This window comes from Cebus imitator, unplaced genomic scaffold (assembly GCF_001604975.1).
Source record: "Cebus imitator isolate Cc_AM_T3 unplaced genomic scaffold, Cebus_imitator-1.0 Scaffold664, whole genome shotgun sequence".
Lineage (NCBI taxonomy): Eukaryota > Metazoa > Chordata > Mammalia > Primates > Cebidae > Cebus > Cebus imitator.
The window spans coordinates 321,869-343,573 of NW_016107979.1; the positions used below are offsets into that span (position 1 = coordinate 321,869).

At 40.6% G+C, this 21,705-nt stretch overlaps 1 protein-coding gene across 1 annotated transcript in view; it reads left to right on the forward strand.

Moving 5' to 3' along the window:
• Positions 1 to 257: 257 nt before the first annotated feature.
• ETFA (electron transfer flavoprotein subunit alpha) overlaps positions 258 to 21,705 on the forward strand; it is an 83,638-nt gene continuing 62,190 nt past the window's right edge. The window contains exons 1-4 of the mRNA XM_017518214.2: positions 258 to 396; positions 17,772 to 17,918; positions 20,719 to 20,800; positions 20,904 to 20,986. Coding sequence (XP_017373703.1) covers positions 358 to 396; positions 17,772 to 17,918; positions 20,719 to 20,800; positions 20,904 to 20,986 — 351 coding nt within the window. The 5' untranslated portion in view covers positions 258 to 357. The remainder of the gene's footprint in view (positions 397 to 17,771; positions 17,919 to 20,718; positions 20,801 to 20,903; positions 20,987 to 21,705) is intronic.

Consider the following 21,705-nt stretch of genomic DNA (forward strand, 5'->3'; position numbering starts at 1 on the left):
CCCGAGGTCAGCTCAGTTTTAAGGTTCACTGTAACAACTGCGGGGCTGGGAGACAGTACAGTCTGAGCTCCGTCATCAGCGGACTCCGTCTCCGCAGCTCCGCGGCCCGGGCTTCCTCAAAGACCCCAAGGGAACAGCCTCACCTTTGCCCCACTTCCCAGTCTAGCGCCTCACTTCTGCCCTCCATTGGCTGCGCGGCCGCCCAATGGGCAGGCGGGAACCGCGGGCTCGGGCTCCAGGCCTAGGGCGTCCGATCTCGTTCGCGCGTCTCGCGAGCGTTAGGTGACTGGAGGAGGCGGCGCCGCTCGGCCGGGCACCGGCTGCTGGGAGCCCGAGCTTGCGGCCGGAGCGGAGACGATGTTCCGAGCGGCGGCTCCGGGGCAGCTCCGGAGGGCGGTGAGTCCGGACGGGGAGGGCGACCCCAGGGACGGTCCCCCCTCAACCTGCCGTCCCTATGGGGTCTTGCAAAGGTCCCCGGCTCCGTGAGACCGGACCAGCCCTCTCGCCGGTCGGCAGGTCCCAGCCTGGGGCTTGTTCCAAAGTTCTGGGGCCTGCCCTGGACTCCTTCCGGGCCGCCAGCTCGGGGCAGAAGTCAGAGGTCGGGGGTCAAGATGACCCCGAATGATGTGAATTTGCGCGTCTGCTGCCCGTCCTCCTGGTCCACTGTCTGCCCTGCCGCTTCCCACCTTTCTCAGTCATTCTGGGCACTTTCGGGCCGCCAGGTCCTCCACATTTGTTCCACACCCGAGGGAACAAAATGTCGCCGGGGAATGCCCTGTTGGGGAAAGTTTAAAACCTGGATTCCTTCCAGGGGCCGACGTTTCTGGAAGAAATAAACCCTTTGGGCGCGCTGTGGCTGCTACGACCCACTCACTTAGGGCCGGGGTGGGATGGGGTGGGGTGGGGTGGGAGGTGGCGTGGCTGGTTATGGAAGCTGGCTCTGCTTTCTGGCGTATGGAATAGGGCTGAGTTTAGGTGATTGCATGTGTAAAACCTGTGGTCCGTTTTGACAGCTTTAGCTAATTTTCAAAGGCAGACGCCTTTTTATATACTGACCTGCTTTTAACCAGCATATTGTAGGTGAAATAGCCAGGTAACTGGTGACAGTGGTACATTTTCGGTGTTTCATTAGTGACAAACCACATTTCTCTCTTCCTTTGTGAGAAGGACTGATAGGAAATATATTTTCGTTCTCAATGCTGTGGGAGAGTAGTATTTGGAAACCAGTCGTAAGTCAAGTAATAATTTATATTGTTGATTCTGTAGTTTTCCTAATTTACATTTAGGTGAAAGGAGAAACAAGATTGGTAAACTTGGGTCAGAAACTTACCTAATGGTTTGTACCTTTTCTAATTTTTTTTTTTTTTTGGCACATGGATATTTTCTCCATCCACTCCTGTAGACATTGGACTCTTTCTTTTTCTCTTTCTCACAGACTCTTTTTTTTTTTTTTTTTTTTTTGAGACAGGGTCTGGCTCTGTTGCCCAGGCTGCAGTGGAGTGCAGTAGCACCATCTGGGCTCACTGCAACCTTCACCTCCCGGGTTCATGCGATTCTCCTCAGCTTCCCAAGTAGCAGGGACCACAGGTGCACATCACTACGCCTGGTTAATATTTTTTTCCTGTATTTTTTATAAGAGATGGGGTTTTGACTTATTGCCTAGGCTGATCTTGAACTCTTGGCCTCAAGTGATCCACCTGCCTTGGCCTCCCAAAGTCCTGGGATTACAGGAGTGAGCTACTGCACCTGGCCTTAGACATCTTTTTTTCTTGTGTGTGTTCCTTGTTTGATAAAAAGTCTTGATCCCTGACTTCACCTTCCCCTAAAGAGTTTAAACCCATATGTTTCAGGTTAGTGTCCTGTCTTCCCCTCAGGACATATTCCGCCCATCACCTACCTCTGGCATCTCTCCCCTTGCTATCTCTCCCCAGCTCCCCACCCCCCCCCCCCCCCCCCCGCGCCGTTAGGGGATCTAGACGTAAACAAGTGAAAGTCATGAATTTGGGGAAATTCCAGGAACCAGAGCCAGACTTACAGAAGAATGCTTCTCTGTGCAACAGTTGGAAAACAATTCTGTGGACAGATTACAAGTCTGGCCTAAGTGAAATTATAATTGTGGTGGGGGATGGAATTTAGGACTCAATAATTTTGTAGAGCTAACAGAAAAAAATGGAATGATTAAGTAATTCTTATTATCCACACCATTGGCTAATGTGTATAGACATGATTTCCAAATATTCATTGTGGTTTGCCAAGGACTTTGACCTTGACTTGTTTTTAAAATTTGAAGTCAGGCTAAGTAGAATAGCTGTTTTAAAGTCATTAAGAATGTTTGAGCGGGGCGCGGTGGCTCACGCCTGTAATCCCAGCACTTTGGGAGGCCGAGGCGGGTGGATCACGAGGTCAAGAGATCGAGACCATCCTGGTCAACATGGTGAAACCCCGTCTCTACTAAAAATATAAAACATTAGCTGGGCATGGTGGCGCGTGCCTGTAATCCCAGCTACTCAGGAGGTTGAGGCAGGAGAGTTGCCTGAACCCAGGAGGGGGAGGCTGCGGTGAGCCGAGATCGTGCCATTGCACTCCAGCCTGGGTAACATGAGTGAAACTCCGTCTCAAAAAAAAAAAAAAAAAAAAAAAGAATGTTTGAGAGATTTGAATTTCTAGCATAAAAGAAATGGTGGCAACACTTATAAAGTGGACACGTATATTAATAGGTACATATACCTGGTATTTAAGCTTTTAAATTTTGAAGCAGTTGCCCTTATAGAAAAGTTGTAAGAATAGTAGGAAAAAATCTCAAAACCCTTTCCCTGGTTTTCCCAGCATGTTAGCAGTTTGACACATTTGGTTTATCTTTTTTTTTTTTTTTTTTGAGACGGAGTTTCGCTCTTGTTACCCAGGCTGGAGTGCAATGGCGCGGTCTCGGCTCACCGCAACCTCCGCCTCCTGGGCTCAGGCAATTCTCCTGCCTCAGCCTCCTGAGTAGCTGGGATTACAGGCACTCGCCACCACGCCCAGCTAATTTTTTGTATTTTTAGTAGAGACGGGGTTTCACCATGTTGACCAGGATGGTCTCGATCTCTTGACCTCATGATCCACCCGCCTCGGCCTCCCAAAGTTCTGGGATTACAGGCGTGAGCCACCGCGCCCGGTCCTTATCTTTCTACATATATACATAATACTATCTTTCTGAATCATTTGAAAGTACGTTGCAAATGTGCCCTTTACTCCTAAATAATTCAGTGATATTTTAAAAGAACGAAGAAGTTCACTTTCTAACTGCACTGTAATTGGCAGTATCTGGGAGTTTCACAATAAAATACTGTTTTCTAATCTACGGATGTTCAGTTTTGCCAGTTGTCTCATTAGTACTGTTTATAGCAATTTTCCTTATTTTGGCCTAAGACACTCCCGGTGCCCTGCATGTGGTTTTCATGTCTCTTTACTCAGCCTTCCTTTGGGTTTGGTGACATTGGTGTATTTGAAGAGTACAGGCCTTCTATTTTCTTTTTCTTTTTTTTTTTTTTTTTTTTTTTTTTTTTTTTTTTTTTTTTTTTTTTTTTTTTTTTTTTTTTTTTTTCAGGCCTTCTGTTTTCTAGACTGTCATTCAATTTGGGTTTGTCTGGTGTTTCCTTATGATTAGATTCAGGTCATTTGTTCTTGGTGGAAATAGCACAAAAGTGATACTGTGTTCCCTGTGCATCATATTAGGAGGTACTTAATGTTGGTTTATCCCATTAGTGGTAATGCTAACTTTAATTACTTAGCCAAAGTGGTGTTTGCCAGGTTTTTACACTGTCAAGTTAATACTCCTCCTTTTGTAATTTTTAACTAATTTGTGAGGAGATACATTGAGGCTGTGTATGTAACTCTCCTATTTTTCATCAGCCATTTTTTTTTGTTTGTTTTTTCTGAGACAGAGTCTTGCTCTATCACCCAGGCTGGAATGCAGTGGGCCTGTTGGCAACCTCTGTCTCCTGTTTTCAAGCAATGCTCGTGTCTCTGTCTTCTGAGTAGCTGGGATTACAGGCATGTGCCACCACACCCAGCTAATTTTTGTATTTTTAGTAGAGACGGGGTTTCACCATGTTAGCCAGCCTGGTCTCGATCTTCTGACCTCTTGATCCACCCGCCTTGGCCTCCTACAGTGCTGGGATTACAGGCGTGAGCCACTGTGCCAGGCCTCTGATCAGACTTTTACCCACTCTTAGCATCTGTTGATTTTTGCCTGATAAATGATTACTATGATGCAAAATAGTGATTTTCTATTTCCATGATACCTTCTACATTTTTTAGTTATTCTGCTATATGGAAGAACATTATCTTCTTGCATATTTATGGATTTATGGATTCTTGTTTAGTAGGTTATAATCCATTTCTACCTTATGTTCAAGTTGTCTCGTATTTGTAAAGTGGGAGTCCGTTCAATCTGACTCCTGTTTATTTACGTATATATGTTTGCTCTCACAAGGTCAAAATAGTTTATCTCAAATCCCCACTCTTAAAAAAAAAAAATTGTTCTGTAAGTAACCATTAATGCATATAGGAAGAGGATACATTTCCCAAACCGTATTTTAAAAAATAAAGTTAGGAACTCTAGTTAAAAGATTACCATAAACCGTTAACAATGTGAATATAGTTAACACTAATAAACTATACACTTAAAAATGATTAAGTTGGGGCCAGGCATGGTGGCTCACACCTGTAATCCCAGCACTTTGGGAGGCTGAGGTAGGTGGGTCACCTGAGCTCAGGAGTTTGAGACCAGCCTGGGCAATATGGCAAAACACTATCTCTACCAAAACAATTAGCCGAGCTCTGTGGCGCACACCTGTAGTCCCAGTTACTCAGGAGGCTGAGGCACGAGAATTGCTTGAACCTGGGAGTTCAGGGCTGTAGTGGTGAGCCCAGATAGCATCACTGCATTCCAGCCTGGGTGACAGAGTAAGTAAGGCTCTGTTTCCAAAAAAAAAAAAAAAAAATTAAAAAAAGATGGTAAACTTTTTGTATATATTTTTTAACCAGCTTATAAAACAGTTAGTATAAGTTCAGTGACTTGCATTTGGAATGTAAGTTTCCATTTTCAGTTTTGACTGATTTGTGCCATTGAGCAAAGTCTTTCATCCTTGTGTGTGTGGGAATGGTCCTCAAACCTCAAAGTCATCTGTTAACGAAGGTAGGTTTTTTTGTTTTTTTTTTTGAGACGGAGCTTCGCTCTTGTTACCCAGGCTGGAGTGCAATGGCTGGGTTCAGGCAATTCTCCTGCCTCAGCCTCCTGAGTAGCGGGGATTACAGGCACGCGCCACCATGCCCAGCTAATGTTTTGTATTTTTAGTAGAGACAGGGTTTCACCATGTTGACCAGGATGGTCTCGATCTCTTGACCTCGCGATCCACCTGCCTCGGCCTCCCAAAATGCTGGGATTACAGGCTTGAGCCACCGCGCCCGGCCCGGTAGTTTTAATGTCTGTAATAAAGAGCTAGAGAACACACCGAGAGGAAAATAAGTAGGCATTTGCATTTAATATTCTTGCAGGGATAGTAATCCTAATTATTGTTATTATTTTATTGATTTGCTCTTGAAATTGATTTATTAATGAATAAGAAGATGCCAAAAAATATTTCTGTGGTAAGTGAAACAGCACTTTCAAGGTCATTTGACTATTTTTGTTACTGTGTTCATTGCCAGGTGGGAAGGAGTATCTATCAGGATTGAGAAACTACGAAGCTGGTGTGAAGGAACATGACATTTTTCTGTCTAGTATTGATGAATAAGATTGAACTCTGTAACTTACATGCAAATTTAAATTTCTCTTGAAAGAAGAAAGCGAGCCAATTTTGGTGTGGTTCTAAAAGAAAATTTATTGTGTAAGGTGAATTCAGTAAAATTATGATACCTGCCAATGTGTCTACTGAGAGTCTTGTCTGTTCTTAAAGTGAAGTAAATTGACTGTGTTTTTAGTATTACAGTCAATGTCATATAATATTTCTGGTCATGATTAAAAGCTGCTGTATTTTATTACTAAAAAGACTAAAGGAAACATTTAAAGTACAGAAATATAATATACATTTTTTAAATTACAAAGTGTATGTTAAAATAGGGATAGGTGACTTTAATTATATATTATTTATCCATTTGGGTATGACTTGGAAAGACTTTATAGCTTATTCTTGCCATTTTATTAACTTTTTTCATTAAGAAGCAAACGCCACCCTCCCCCCATACCCTTATTACACCTGATTTCTGAAGATGATTGGGGAGGCAGTATAGGTTAAAATCATTCTTACTACTTTAGGTTGTAAATGGGTTTGTAATGGAAAGTACAGAGATTTCAGCTTTTTTTTTTTCCCTTCTTTTAGCATCTGTGGTAGTTTACTATGTGAATATACAATTCAAGTCATAGCAAGAACTCTAAGAAACTGAAAAGTAAAAACAATTTCAAAAATGAAGCTGACGCTGGGCACAATTTCATATGCCTGTGAGCATATCACTTGAGTTCAGGAGACCAGCCAGGGCAACATAGCAAGCAAGACCCAATCTCAAACACCACACCCCCTCCAAAAAAACCCAAAAACTATTGAGGTTGAATAAGAGAAGGACCAAAATGTGTTCGTTGGACTTAGCTATAATGAACTTTTTGGTGACTTTGGAAGGATTGGATTCAGTGCTGTGGAAGTGAAAGCCAGTTTGAGTAAGTAATTGAGAAAAAGGTGAGGTAGTGGAGTTGGTATCTGTGGAAATTATTTTCAAGAAGTTTGGCTTTGAAAGGGTGCAGAGAGGGTGATAACCTCTTTAAACTCTGCCCACAAGAAGTGTACTGTCTCATAAAGACCAGTCAGCTTCGTATGGATATGTGGCTGGCATGAGAAAGAAAACTTCATAGTTTGCTGTTTGCAACCAAGTCTAGTCAGAGTATAGAGAACTTCTCTAAAAGTATGACGGGGTGTCTGTTTTAGTGATGTAACAGTTTATATATTGTTTAGCTACCCTTATACATATTTAGATGATTACATTATCAATGAGGAAACAGTTGCTTTTTAGTTTTTTATTGTTTTAAGAAAAGTTTTCAGTTACCAAATATTCATTGAGTACCAACCGTATGCCAGAGATACCAAGATCGCAGTGGAGAACAAGAGAGACCTAGTCCCTGTCCTTGTGATGCAAACAGATTGAGGAAGAAACACCTTATTTATTTATTTAGAGACGGAGTTTTGCACTTGTTGCCCAGGCTGAAGTGCAATGGTACCATCTCAGTTCACTACAACCTCCGCCTCCTGGTTTGATGTAATTCTCCTGCCTCAGCCTCAGCCTCTCAAGTAGCTGGGATTATAGGTGCCTGCCACTACACCCGGCTAATTATATATTTTTAGTAGAGATGGGATTTCTCCATGTTGGTCAGGCTGGTCTTGAACTCCTGACCTCAGGTGATCTACCTGCCTCGGCCTCCCAAAGTACTGGGATTACAGTTGTGAGCCACCACGCCCAGCCAGAAACATGTTAAGTGTGATCATTGTTACAGAGGGAACAGAGAGAGTATTTGGGAGAGGTTTAATCTAGTTACAGGACTGGAAAACACTGAAAGGATATCTGTGAAATTATGTTTGCACACTGAGGTGCCTTTATATTGTTATTGAGTAATAAAATAATAGTGTGAAGGGTTTTCTTTAAATAAAAACATCACTTCATTTTTTAGTTTTGTCTATCTTAAATCATTTATCATTACTTTAACTGCATATCATATGTGTTCTTATTAGACATGTTTGTTTTTTTTTTTTCCAACTTTTTTTTAAGAGATAGAGTCTTAGTCTTGCCCAGGCTGGAGTGCAGTGTTGTGATCTTGACTCACTGGAGCCTCAATCTCTGGGCTTAAGTGATCCTTCCATCTCAGTCTCCCAAGTAGCTGAGATTGCAGGAATGTGCCACTACATTTGGCTAATTTTTTTTAAATTTTTTATAGAAACGATCTCACCATGTTGCCCAGGCTGGTCTCAAACTCCTGGACCGATTTTATTTTAGGTTTGCAGGGTAACTGTGCAGATTTATTACATGAGTAAATCATGTGTCTTGGGTGTTGGTGTACAGATTATTTTGCCAACCAGGTAATGAACATAGTACCCAATAGGTAGTTTTTCGATTCCGACCCTCCATCCTCAAATAGGCCCAGGTATCTATTGTTCCCTTCTTTGTATCCATATGTACTCGATGTTTGGCTGCCACTTACAAGAGAGAACATTCCATGTTGGGTTTTTTGTTCCTGCGTTAATTCACTTAGGATAATGGCATTCAGCACCATCCATGTTGCTCTAAAGGACCTGATCTCATTCTTTTTAATGGCTGTGTAGTATTCCATGGTGTATATATACCACATTTTCTTTACCCAGTCCACCCTCTGCATGGCATATAGGTTGATTCCATGTCTTTGCTATTGTGACTAGTGCTGCCATGAACGTGCACATACATGTGTCTTTATGGTAAAATGGTTTATATTCCTTTGGGTATATACCCAATTATGGGATTGCTGGGTCCAATGGCAGTTTTAAGTTCTTTGAGAAATCACATTGCTTTCCACAGTGGCTGAACTAATTTGCATTCCCTTTTCTCTGCAGCCTTGCCAGCATCTGTTGTTTTTTGACTTTTATATAATAGCCGTTCTGACTGGTGTGAGATGTCTCATTGTGATTCTTATTTGCATTTCTCTAATGATTAGTTATGTTGAGCATTTTTATATGCTTGTTGGCCACATATGAGAAGTGTCTGTTGATGTCATTTGTCCATTTTTTAATAGGCTTATTTGTTTTTTGATTGTTGATTTAAGTTCCTTATAGATTCTGGCTATTAGACATTTGTCAGATGCATAGTTTGCAAATGTTACCATTCTATACGTTGTCTGTTTACTTTGTTGTTTATTTGGCTGTGCAGAATCTCTTTAATTAGGTCTCACTTGTAAATTTTTATCTTTGTTGCAATTGCTTTTGGAGTGTTTGTAATGAAATCTTTGCCAGGGCCTATGTCCAGAATGGCATTCCTAGGTTTTCTTCTTGCATTTTTATAGTTTGAGGTCTTTTTTTTTTTTTTGAGATGGAGTCTGGCTTTGTCACCCAGACTGGAGTGCAGTGGTGCAATCTCGGCTCACTGCAGCTTCCGCCTCCTGAGTTCAAGCGAGTCTCCTTCCTTAGCCTCTCAAATAGCTGGGATTATAGGCACCTACCACCATGCCCAGCTAATTTTTCTAATTTTAGCAGAGATGGGGTTTCACTATGTTGGTCAGGCTGGTCTCAAACTCCTGACCTCAGGTGATCCACCTGCCTTGGCCTCCCAAAGTGCTGGGATTACAGGTGTGAGCCACAGCACCCAGTCTACATTTAAATCTTTAATCCCTTTTCAGTGAATTTTTGTATATGGTAAAAGGTAGGAGTCCAGTTTCAATCTTCTGCATATGGCTAGCCAGTTATCCCAGCACCATTTATAGAATGGGGAGTCCTTTCCCCATTACCTGTTATTGTTGCCTTTGTTAAAGATCAGATGGTTGTAGGTGTATGGCCTTATTTCTGTGTCCTCTAACTTGTTAGGTTGGGTTGTATGTCAGTTTTTGTACCAGTACCATACTGTTTTGGTTACCGTAGCCTTGTAATACAATATGAAGTCCAGTAGGGTGATGTCTCCACCTTAGTTCTTTTCATATGGCATTTCCAGGATTAAACTAGAAACAGATGAAAGCATCAGTCACATTAGTTTGATTATTCAAAATTAAAAAAAACAGTTCATGTGGATTCTGTCTAATGTAAAGGGGAATGTGCTGAAGGGGCCCTCGAAATTAAGAAAAAATAGTCCTGGAGTAACTGGACTTTATGTGAAAAGGAGGAGCTACAGTGCCCTTGCTTCAGTGACTGACAACTCTTTAAGGGCCATCCCAGCTCCAGGGCTCTCTCGGGATCAGCTGAGATCTTTGTTGTGACTGCATTGCAGTATTACAGTTCAGCTTCTCCCATTGCCCAGTCCTGCTCCTTGATTGCTCATGGATGTGGTTCCCGTAAGTACTCCCCAGTAAACTTCCTACGCATACCCATACCTGCACACACAAGAGGAAGATGTAAGGTGACAACAAACATTTATAAACATCCATTCTGTGTAATGAACGAATGTCTCACCTTTGTGTCTAGAATGGCCTTAGCTATGTTCATTCATGGAAGAATTAAGAAAATAGTAAATCAAGTAATTCTCCATGTTTTAGATAACCAACGTTGGAGGATGGTTGATTTAAACTCTTAAAATTGCTTTTTATAGCTCAATGTATAGAGTGAAATTATAAAAAGAATGATAATCTGCAACAGAAAGTTTTTTTTTTTTTTTTTTTTTTGAGACAGAGTCTGGCTCTGTCATCCAGGCTAGAGTACAGTGTTGTGATCTCAGCTCACTGCAACCTCTGCCTCCCAGGTTCAAGTGATTCTCCTACCTTAGCCTCCCAAGAAGCTGGGATTACAAGCATGTGCCACCATACCCAGCTAATTGTTTTGTATTTTTAGTAGAGATGGGGTTTCACCATGTTGGCTAGGCTAGTCTTAAACTCCTGACCTCAGGTGATCCACCCGCTTTGGCTTCCTAAAGTGTTGGGATTATAGGCATGAGCCACCGTGCCTGGCAGAAAGTTTTTTTATTTTTATTTTTAAATAGACTTTAGCCTGTGTGGTAGTACACACCTGTAGTCCTAACTACTCAGGAGGCTGAGGCAGGAGGATCACTTGAGCCCAGGAGTTGGAGGCCAGCCTGGGCAACATAGCAAGACACTGTCTCTAAAAATAAAATTTTTTGAAAATAGACTTTATTAGGCCGGGCGCGGTGGCTCACGCCTGTAATCCCAGCACTTTGGGAGGCCGAGGCGGGTGGATCACGAGGTCAAGAGATTGAGACCATCCTGGTCAACACGGTGAAACCCCGTCTCTACTAAAAATACAAAAAATTAGCTGGGCATGGTGGTGCGTGCCTGTAATCCCAGCTACTCAGGAGGCTGAGGCAGGAGAATTGCCTGAACCCAGGAGGCGGAGGTTGCGGTGAGCCGAGATCGCGCCATTGCACTCCAGCCTGGGTAACAAGAGCGAAACTCCGTCTCAAAAAAAAAAAAAAAAAAAAGAAAATAGACTTTATTTCTTAGAGCAATTTTAGGTTCACAGCAAAATCCAGTGGAAAGTACAGAGAGTCCCCCTGGTCCACACACCTACAACTTCCTCCACTGTCAACATGTAGTCCCAGAGTTGTCCATTTGTTATAATTAATGAATCTACACTGACATCAGCATTGCCCAGAGTCTGTAGTTTACATTAGGATTCACTCTTTGTGTTGTACCTTCTGTGGGTCTGGACAAATGTGTAATGACAGGTTTCTACCATTGTAATATACAGAATAGTTTCACTGCCCAGAAAAAAAAAACTCTGTGCCTTGTCCCCCTAATCCCTGGTAGCCACTGGTCACTGTTGCTACAACGAATGCTTTTAACAGAATGTCATATAGCTGGAATTAGACAGCGTGTAGCTTTTTCAGACTGTTTTTTTTCACTAATATGCATTTAAGGTTCCTCCATGTCTTTCTCATTTCTTTTACTGCTGAATAAGATCCCATTGTATGGATATTTATCTATTCACCTACTGAAGTACATTTTGTTTGCTTCCAAGTTTTGACAGTTATGAATAAAGCTGCTGTAGACAGCTGGTTTTTGTGTGAACATAAGTTTTCAACTCATTTGGATATATACAAACGAGTGTAGTTGGTGGATTGTATGGTAAGAGTATGTTTAGTTTTGTAAGAAACTGCCAAACCGTCTTCTAAAGTGGCTGTACCAGTTTGCATTTTTACCAGCAATGAATGACAGTTTCTGTGGTCCCACATCCTTACCAGCATTTGTTATTGTCAGTGTTTTGGTTTTTTACTATTCTGATAAGTGTGTAGTGGTATCTCATTTTAATTGGCAATTTCCTCGTGGGCATCTTGATGTCGAGCATCTTTTCATAAGCTTCTTGACCATCTGTGTATCTTCTTTGGTGAGGTACATTCAGATCCTTCCTCCATGTTTAAATCAGGTTGTTCATTTCTTATGTTGAGTTTTAAGAGTTCTCTATATATTTTAGATATCTTTTATCAGATATGTCTTTTTCCAAGTCTATGGCTTGTTTTTGTCTTCTCATTCTTTTGATAAAGAGGTTTTTTTGTTTTTTAATTTTTTTGAGATGGAGTCTCGCTCTGTTGCCTAGGCTGGAGTGCAGCAACGGATTTCAGCTCACTGCAACTTCTGCCCCCAGGGTTCAAGTGATTCTTAGGCTTCAGCCTCCCGAGTAGCTGGGACTATGGAGTGTGCCACCATGCCTGGCTAATTTTTGTATTTTTAGTAGAAACGGGTTTCACTCTTCTGGCCAGGCTGGTCTCGAACTCCTGATCTCAGGTGATCCACCGGCCTTGGCCTCCCAAATTGCTGGGATTACAGGTGTGAGCCACTGCGCCTGGCTGTTGAAGAGTTTTTTAAAAAGAATGTTCAGTTCACTTATTAGGCATCAACTCTGTGCTGGATACTAGAGTCTAGGGTTATAGTGGTAAGAAATATCAGACATTGCTCCTGTACTCAATATCAAAGGGGTAAGACAAGACAATCAGGTGAATATAGTCAGGCGTGATAAGGGCTATAATAAAGGCAATTACAGGGTGCCATGTTGGTGCCAGCAAAGCTAACTAGGCCAAGAAGGCCCAGAGAAGGCTTTTATGTACAACCAACAGTTATTGAGGATTTAATATGTTCCAGACACCATTCCAAGAGCTTTACATTTATTAATTTAATCCTCACAAGTCTATGAGAAATTTGTATTATTATCATCATCTCCATTTTACAGTCAGAGAACTGAGGTACTGAAAAGTTATGGTGGAGGTAGGATTTAAACCCAGGCAAGGTGGCTCCAAAGCCTGTACTCTTTACCACCGCAACTGTACTAAGGCTTTTTGGAGGAATTGGCCTTTCAGCAGAAAACCTAAGGATGATTAATTGGAAGTTAGTTGGGCAACAGGGAAAGAGGTCCTCTAGGCAGAGGGAGCAACGTGTGGGAAGCCTGGACGTCTGAGAGAGCAGGGCAAGTTCAAGTATCTGAAAATAAGGCATAAATGGAGTGAGGGATATATGGTTCAGGAGGTAGATCAGGCCATAAAATAAACGCGTGATAAACCAACCTAAGGAGTCTAGTTTACCATATCCAGAGGGGGCAGGAAGCAATGGCAGTGTTCTAAGCGGGGGAGGATAACATGTTAGATTTGTGTCATGGAAAGATCACTGAGAGACATGGATTGGAGGGAAGCAGAATTGGAGTTCGAGACAAGCTGGGTTGGGAGACTGTTGTAGTAATAGAGGAGAAGGATAATAACCTGCACTAGGATATTGGTATTGATGATGGAGAGAGTGAATGGATTTAGGAGTAGCTCTCTTTAGAAGGAAGAATTGTTATGACTTTAATGGTTGGTTAGATGTAAGTTTGAAGAAAAAACCCAGAGGTAGTTCTCTGATCGTGGTTTGGGCAGCTTGAAGTCTGGAGAAGCAGCAGTATGGGGAAGGGGTTGGAGAAACAGGGAGAACACGAGTTAAGGTTTGAATTTGCTCAGTTGGAAAGTGTTCGATGAGACAGTCAAGTTAAGCACTTAGATATACGGATGTAACCTAATTATAAGTCTAGCACTTAGGAAAGAGATTTGAACCCTATTTGAGATTTATATACATATATATATATATATAATATTTGAGTCATTCTTCTATAGGGGTTAAATTAAGCCATGGAAGGCAGAAGGGAGTAGTCAGTAACTTCAAACATTGCTGAGATAACAAGTAAGGTAAAACCTGAAAAGGATCTGTTGGTAATTTGAGTGAGGGCAGAAACCAGATGCAAATAATTGAGGAGTGAATGAGAATGAGGAATTAGAGAAGCTAGAGTGGAATGTGGGACTGTGGCTTTTTAGCGGGATTGCTGAGAATGGAGAGCCTCAATCATGTTTAAATGTTGATGAGAAGGAACCAGGGTAAAGGGAGAAGCTGGAGACGTTACTGGGAAGTGCAGATTACGGAAAGTCTCTGAGTGGATTCAAGAAAGTGGAATCTGGATCCCAGACAAAGGGATCAGACCCAGGAGAAAGGACCCACAGCAGCTTCCATTGTGATAGAGCAAGGACAGGAATTGTGATAGGGCAGGGACAGGAATTTCTATGTTGAATATCAGGAAAGGAAAGCAGGTCCCATCTGATGGCTTCAGTTGTCATTGTGAAGTAAGAGGTGAGGCTGCCTTCTAAGAGTAGGGGGCAGAATGTGTTGGTGGTTTAAGAAACATCAGGAGGCAGGCACGGTGGCTCATGCCTGTAATCCCAGCACTTTGGGAGACCAAGGTGGGAGGATCGTCTGAGCCCAGGAGTTTAAGACCAGTGCGGGCAACATACTAAGACCCTGTCTCTACCAAAAAATAAATAAATAAATAATTGGCTGGACATGGTGGTGTGTACCTGTGGTCCTAGCGACTTGGGAGGCTGAGATGGGAGGAACGCTTGAGCCTGGGAGGTTGAGGCTGCAGAACGCTGTGATTGTGTCAGTGTAGTCAATACTGGGTAATAGAAGGAGACCTTGTTTCCAAAAAAAAAAAAAAAAAAAGAAGAGAAACATCAGGAGAGGATATTTGAAATCATTGCTGTGGAGGGTAAGTGCGAGTGCCAGCAAGGAAGTCGTGGTAGCATTGCTAGGCAGTTTTGAGGGCCCAGGTAAGGCTGGTGACTGAGAATTTATGGGTGGCATGGGCCTGCATAGTTAATTTTTATTTAAATAGCAGTGTTTGAAGAGATTGAGATTCCTTTTGAGGCAATTACCTCATTAAGTATTTCAGTCTTTTATCTTCAAATGTTTAAGATTTTGGCTCCTTTTCCTCCCATAACTACTGTTAAAAGAGGATCGATCCTAAAGTGTAAAGAGGCAATGGGTTATAAAATAATAAAATGAAAATTTGTTTCCTTTAAAACCTTTTCAGTAATGGACATGTACTTTTTTACTCTTTAGTCATGTTCTATACTACTCTTCTACAGAATTTTTAGAGCAGGAAAAGAGGTCTTTTGAGATCATATTTTTCTTTTTGACCAGTGCTATTTTTTTTTTAAGCACGAGAATGTTTGCCAAGTGAAATCTTACAGGAATGACCCATGTATAAAACAGCTAAAAATGATGGTGCTTTGTTGTGCAATGGTAATTAGGAACTCAAATTCAGGAGTCAGACTATCTGGACTTAGAATAACCTGACTCTGCATCCTACCTGTGTAGCCGCTAAGTTCCAGTTTCCTCATCTGTGAAGTCAGAGTAATACTAGAACCTCCATCATAGACGTTCTAAAAAAAGTGTCTCAAAAAAACAATCTCTAAGAGTTTTAAATAAGATACTATGTATAAAACTGCTTCGTACAGTGCGTAGCAATATTAGTTTAGTTAATCTGGTTAAAGCAAAGTTGGGTAGGGAGCGTTCTAGCAGCTGTACATGTCTAGCTCCTACCTTATCCAATGTGGTGGCTCCTGAGATAGCTTTCTAGAACCCTTCTATAGATGCAGTTTTAAAATTTCTAATCTTGGCCAGGCGTGGTGGCTCATGCCTATAATCCCAGCACTTTGGGAGGCTGAGGCAGGCAGATCATTTGAGGTCAGGAGTTCAGGGCCAGCCTGGCCAACATGGTAAAACTCCAGTCCCTACTAAAAATACAAAAATTAGCTGGGTGTGGTAGTATATGCCAGTAGTCCCAGCTACTTGGAAGGCTGAGGCAGGAGTATTGCCCTTGAGGCAGAGGTTGCAGTGAGCCAAGAGCATGCCACTGCACTTTCGCCTGGGTAACAGAGGGAAACTGTCTCAAATTTGCAGATTATCTTTAGATTATAGAATAACATTTTAAAGGTTGCAGGCCAATTTCTTCTGCTGTAGGTTCCACACAACCATTGTTACTGAATTAAGCCACATAACCATGCCTAGATACTATAGCTTCTCTCTGGGTGGTATCTGAGAAATGGAATGTAAAACATTGAATTAGGAGGAAGTTTAATATTTTAAAAATTATAAAGGAGTCAATAAAATAGAGTACCTTCATAATGCATATGCCGCTTAGTAAAAATCGATCAGATAGAAGGTCTGAGTGGGTTCCTAAATATATTCTTTTTTGTTGTTTATGCTTATAAATCTAATTTTGATAAATCTTTTAAAAATTATATATAATCTCCAATTGGAAGTTCTAAAAGCTTGATAGCTCCTTAGGATAACTACTTAATTTATCTTATGATAGAACTATAATTTACAGCAAATATGGGCCTTCTGCCACCAAATCTTGGATTTATTCTTCAAATGGTGATGGAAATCTCATAATTTTTATGGTAAATGATATGTGAAACATAATCAAAAATATGATGTCTGATATATATTGGTAATAAATAGCTTGTTACTGGCAATTCTTGTGAAATGTGATTTAAATAATAAATTATACCGCTGGGTCTTATTCCAAAATATGGTGCTCTTCCAATAAAAAAAGAAAGGGTACCACATAATTAATTCTACAGATGGACGTTGGAAAAGATGTTTGCACTTGATTCTGGGGATACAAAATATGAGCAGGCATCGTATTTGCTTTCTAAGGATTTTCATTTCATTCCAGGAATTGTCCTGACTTCCCTTCAATTCATACCCTCCTTTTAAGTTTCCAACTCTGGGTAAATTTCATGCTATGCTTTCTTCACTCCAACTCCAGAGCTACGGTTATTGCTGAATTAAGCCACACAGTCATGCTGTTTGATCCACAGTTCCTCTTTTTCTCATTTTTCTTTGCTATTTTCCATAAGAATCGTTCCAGGATTTTCTTTTTCCTCATGCCCATGATGCCATTCTTCATCTTCTCATATGATAGGAGCACCTGAACTTCCTTCCCTCCTTCTATTTCATGATCTGTAGCCTTCAACATTTTGGATCTCTTCGTTGTTTAAAAAGCCCTGTTCTCTTTTATAATTGTTTGTGAACAAGTCTAATTTCCTGTGAAATATTTGAGCACAGGGACCATTCTTGTTCATCTTTGTGTTTGAAATTATTCCACATGACCATGAACGAATAGTCTACATTAGATAGGGCTGGATATTCGTTGGTTCCAAGATACTGTCTGCAGGCTTCTTTTTTTGAATTCAGAAGCGTATTTGAACAGTCAAAACCTGGCAAAATTGCTGTTTAGTGTCATATTTTAAAAACATATATCCATTATCAGTTATTTTGGAATTGAATGCATTTTGACCGAAGCAATAGGCATCAACTTTGGTGACTGATTTCAAACCCATTATTTCTGATTATACTGTACTTCTTAGTACAGTATGTAACCAAATGTAATCGGTAGTAGAATTTGACCAGTTCCTAGTTAGGTAGTTAATATGTTCTTTCTAAGGAATTTACATTTAGGTATATAGTAGTTTCTTATCAGATGTAGATTAGTGGGAAAATTGTTTTGAAGTAATTAACGTTTTTCATAACAATAGAAGGCTAATTTGTATTCTTATTTTTATTAGGTAAGAACATTAGTAGTACAGTAATAGACACAAATTGCTAGATTTTTGCTATTGAACAAGTATTTTATAAATTTATACAACAGTATTGTGTACAGGATAGTTTTTTTAAAAGCATATGCGCTTAACAATTAGAGTAAAAGAAAAAAACCTGTGATAACATTCTTTACTTTTTTTCCACTCTTTTCTCTTTTTAGGCCTCACTGCTACGATTTCAGAGTACCCTGGTAATAGCTGAACATGCAAATGATTCCCTAGCACCCATTACTTTAAATACCATTACTGCAGCCAAACGTCTTGGAGGTGAAGTGTCCTGCTTAGTAGCTGGAACCAAATGTGACAAGGTGAGAAATTTTTCAGGTCAGCCATAGCAAATATAATCTCCATTAAGAGACAGGAAAAGATGGCAACAGAGAATTATGCTGAGGACTGTAACCCAAACTGGGCTCTAATCCTCATTAAATGGCCAGTGTCACAACCATTACCATGTGTGAAAGAAGAACTAAAAGGTTTGCTCACTGAGCATTTTATCTTTTGAAATGAGGTAGAATACGTGATTTAGTTCCATTGGCACCATCATGTGCCATCAGGTACCAAGTAGAATGATAATATTTGAGTCCTCTTAGAGGTTAATAGCTGATCCCTTTTTTGTGTTGATGAATATACTTGCTAATTGCTTCTAATTCCTGAAAGTGGTAAATCTGGACAAAGTATTATGGATGTTAATTTTTAATTGGTAGAAGAATTTGAATGTTAAGTACTCTTCTTTCCAAACCCTAGCTGGTACTAAAAGATGTTTTTTTGTTGTTATTGTAGAAATCAGATGGTAAGAGCTTGGGATACCAACCCTCTAGAAAGGTGCTGTGCCAATGGGCTGCAGTGTAGATGAGTGCTTCCAGTTAAGCTTACACAGCTTGAGCCACCAGTTCCCTCTCACATGGTGTAGGAGTTGCTGAGTGTGTAGTTGGGGGCTTAAACTTCACAGAGGAGTAAATCTGGAGGGAGTACGTTTTGAGGATTTTATGTTTTATTAAATAATTGATGCTGTTCGGGCATGGTGGCTCATGCCTTTAATCCCAGCACTTTGGGAGGCTGAAGTGGGTGGATCACTTGAGGTCAGGTGTTTGAGACCAGCCTGGGAAACATGGCAAAACCCTGTCTCTACTAAAAATACAAAAATTAGTCGGGCGTGGTGGTGCGTGCCTGCAGTCCCAGCTACTCGGAAGGCTGAGGCAGGCGAACCACTGGGTGGCAGAGGTTGCAATAAGCAGAGATGGTGCCGCTGCACTCCAGCCTGTGTGACAGAATGAGACTCTGTCTCAAAAAATATATTAAAAAATGCAGAGTGTGTGATAATGCGGGTTCATACTGCTGGTATTGCTTCTGTCAAATTTTTTACATTAAATTGATATCTTGAACATATTCTGGCGGGTTTATGATTAGTTATGTGGATTTCTTTACCTGTTTCCTGCTAACAACTATAGACTCTTACATAGTTGATAGCCACAGTGTATGATGTGTGGTGATTCAGCTGTCTTTTCATATTTCTGTATTAGCCACGGTGTGTGATGGTAAGCTATCTTTTTGGTTGCCCTGTTTTTGGATATATATGAATTTTGATTTGTTGTTTGTTTTGCTGTGATTTAAAATAATTATTGTAATAATACTTTAAAAATATTTTGATGCTTTATACTACTTTGAGAAAAATCAAAATAGAAATTATCTTCTGTACTCAGTTTCAATCTTAACCTGTCAGGTTCTAATTTTAAAGAAAACAATCAGTACCTGTATAAAAAGATTGTTAATACAGTTCAGTTTTATACCATTTTATTCAGCTATTTGTCATAAACAGCAAGCTATTCTTCTGTATAATGTCAGAGTTTTTGCCAGTAAAAACAAGATAATTTCAATGGGAAAATTCTGTCCCATTTTCTATCCCAGGTTGCTATGCAGCTACATTGCAATTAACTGGGTTTCTTAATTGGAAATTCTCTTAAAGTTTGAGAAGCTAAGTACAGCTGCATTCACAATGAAGGTCTCTGTAGTATAAAATGGTATGCCGGTGAACACTTGGCTTAGCAGAGTATTTTTGTACTGCATCCTTTCTTCAGTGAATATTGTTTCAAGCTAACAGTCCATGTGAGGGTGGCAGAAGGCACAGCCTTTTAATCCTACTCATCAGTGAATCAATGAATCAGTTTGGGGTAAAAAGGAGACAGAAGATGATAATATGACTGATATGATTTTGCTAAAGCAGAAACCAGCCATGATGTAATAAAGATACTTAAAAAGGAGAAATCTAATTACCTTCTGAATATAGAAAATCTGAGTGGTCAAAAAGCTTTCTCAGAACCCCATTCTGATTCCAAACAGGAAAAATGAAGAATTAAAATAGCAATATTTTGCTTTGTCATAGATAAATATATGTATGTGGGCAGGAACTCAGTGTTGACAATGGGATATTACTAAGATAATTTCATTTTCACCATTTCCAAGATATTGAATTTACACTTGGATTGGACTAAAGAGAAAAGCACAATTTATAACTAAATTTGAATAAAGAGCCATGTTGATTTTGGTTTGTCAATTAGCACTTTTCTTTTTGAACACAGGAATTTTTGTTTGAAATGCTTGGTTAGTGGGAGAGTGTAAGGTCAGTCAGTAGTAAGATCAATTGGCATTAGATTTTCTTTGTTAAGGAATATATTTTAATTCTTTTTTTTGAGATAGAGTTTTGCTTTTCCACCCAGGCTGGAGTGAAGTGGCGCAGTCTTGGCTCACTGCAACCTCCGCCTTCTGGGTTCAAACGATTTCCTTGCCTCAGCCTCTCGAGTAGCTGGGATTACAGGTGCCTGCCACCATGCCCAGCTAATTTTTGTATTTTTAGTAGAGATGGGGTTTCGCCATGCCAACTCCTGACCTCAGGTAATCCGCCTGCCTCAGCCTTCTGAAGTGGTAGGATTACAGGTGTGAGCCTCTGTTCCTGCCTGGAATATATGTAAATTCTTAAGTGGCCCTTTTGCTAATAAGAGTAATTTTTACAGTTGGCCATTAAGATTTTATGATCTGTTAATATTTATAGTGATGGCTCTATTTGTGTATTTCTGATAGATGGATAATTAGGAACTTATCTTTTAATCACAGGTGGCACAAGATCTCTGTAAAGTAGCAGGCGTAGGAAAGGTTCTGGTGGCTCAGCATGATGCATACAAAGGCCTACTTCCAGGTGAGGCTTTTCAGTGGAAAAAATATGGTGTCTAAATTATGTTTGAATATATGAATATGAAAATATTCCAAGATATTTTTTATCAAATGTGTTTAATTCTCAGAGGAACTGACACCATTGATTTTGGCAACTCAGAAGCAATTCAATTACACACACATCTGTGCTGGAGCATCTGCTTTCGGAAAGGTGAGAAGATTGAGAATGTGGAGTCTGATGTCACTACTTGAAAGGGTTAGATTTCATTGTGCTGAAAGTGTACACCAGACTGTTTAGATAGCCAATCTGGATTTATCTGAATTTATGTGGTAGTTTTGCTAAAATTTATTCTTTCAAGATTTTGTCATAATTTTTTGTTTAAACTACCATTTCCAGGTTTTTAAATCGTGTTGCGGAGAAAACTCTAATTAGGCCATTATTTAAAAATTATCTGTATTTAAAAGGAATGTTGAATTCTGTTTGCATGTGAGAGTGAGAGAGCGAACGAGTGAGAGTCATTTGTATTAGCAGCCATTTTAAGAGATGATTTATTTGGGTGGCTGATGGATATCTAGAAAAACCAAATTTTATCTCTGTGGGGAATCTGGAAAGGGCTGTGTGGTGGTTGAAGATATCCTTAAGATAAAGCTGTAATCTGTGCTGGGCGTGGTAGCTCACACCTGTAATCCCAGCACTTTGGGAGGCTGAGGCTGGTGGCTCATGAGGTCAGGAGTTCAAGACCAGCCTGGCCATCATGGTGAAACCCTGTTTCTACTAAAAATACAAAAATTAGCTGGGTGTGGTGGTGGGTGCCTGTAATCCCAGCTACTTGGGAGGCTGAGGCAGAGAATTGCTTGAACCCAGGAGGCAGAGGTTGCAGTGAGCCAAGATGGCACCACTGCACTCCAGCCTGGGTGACAGAGTGAGAC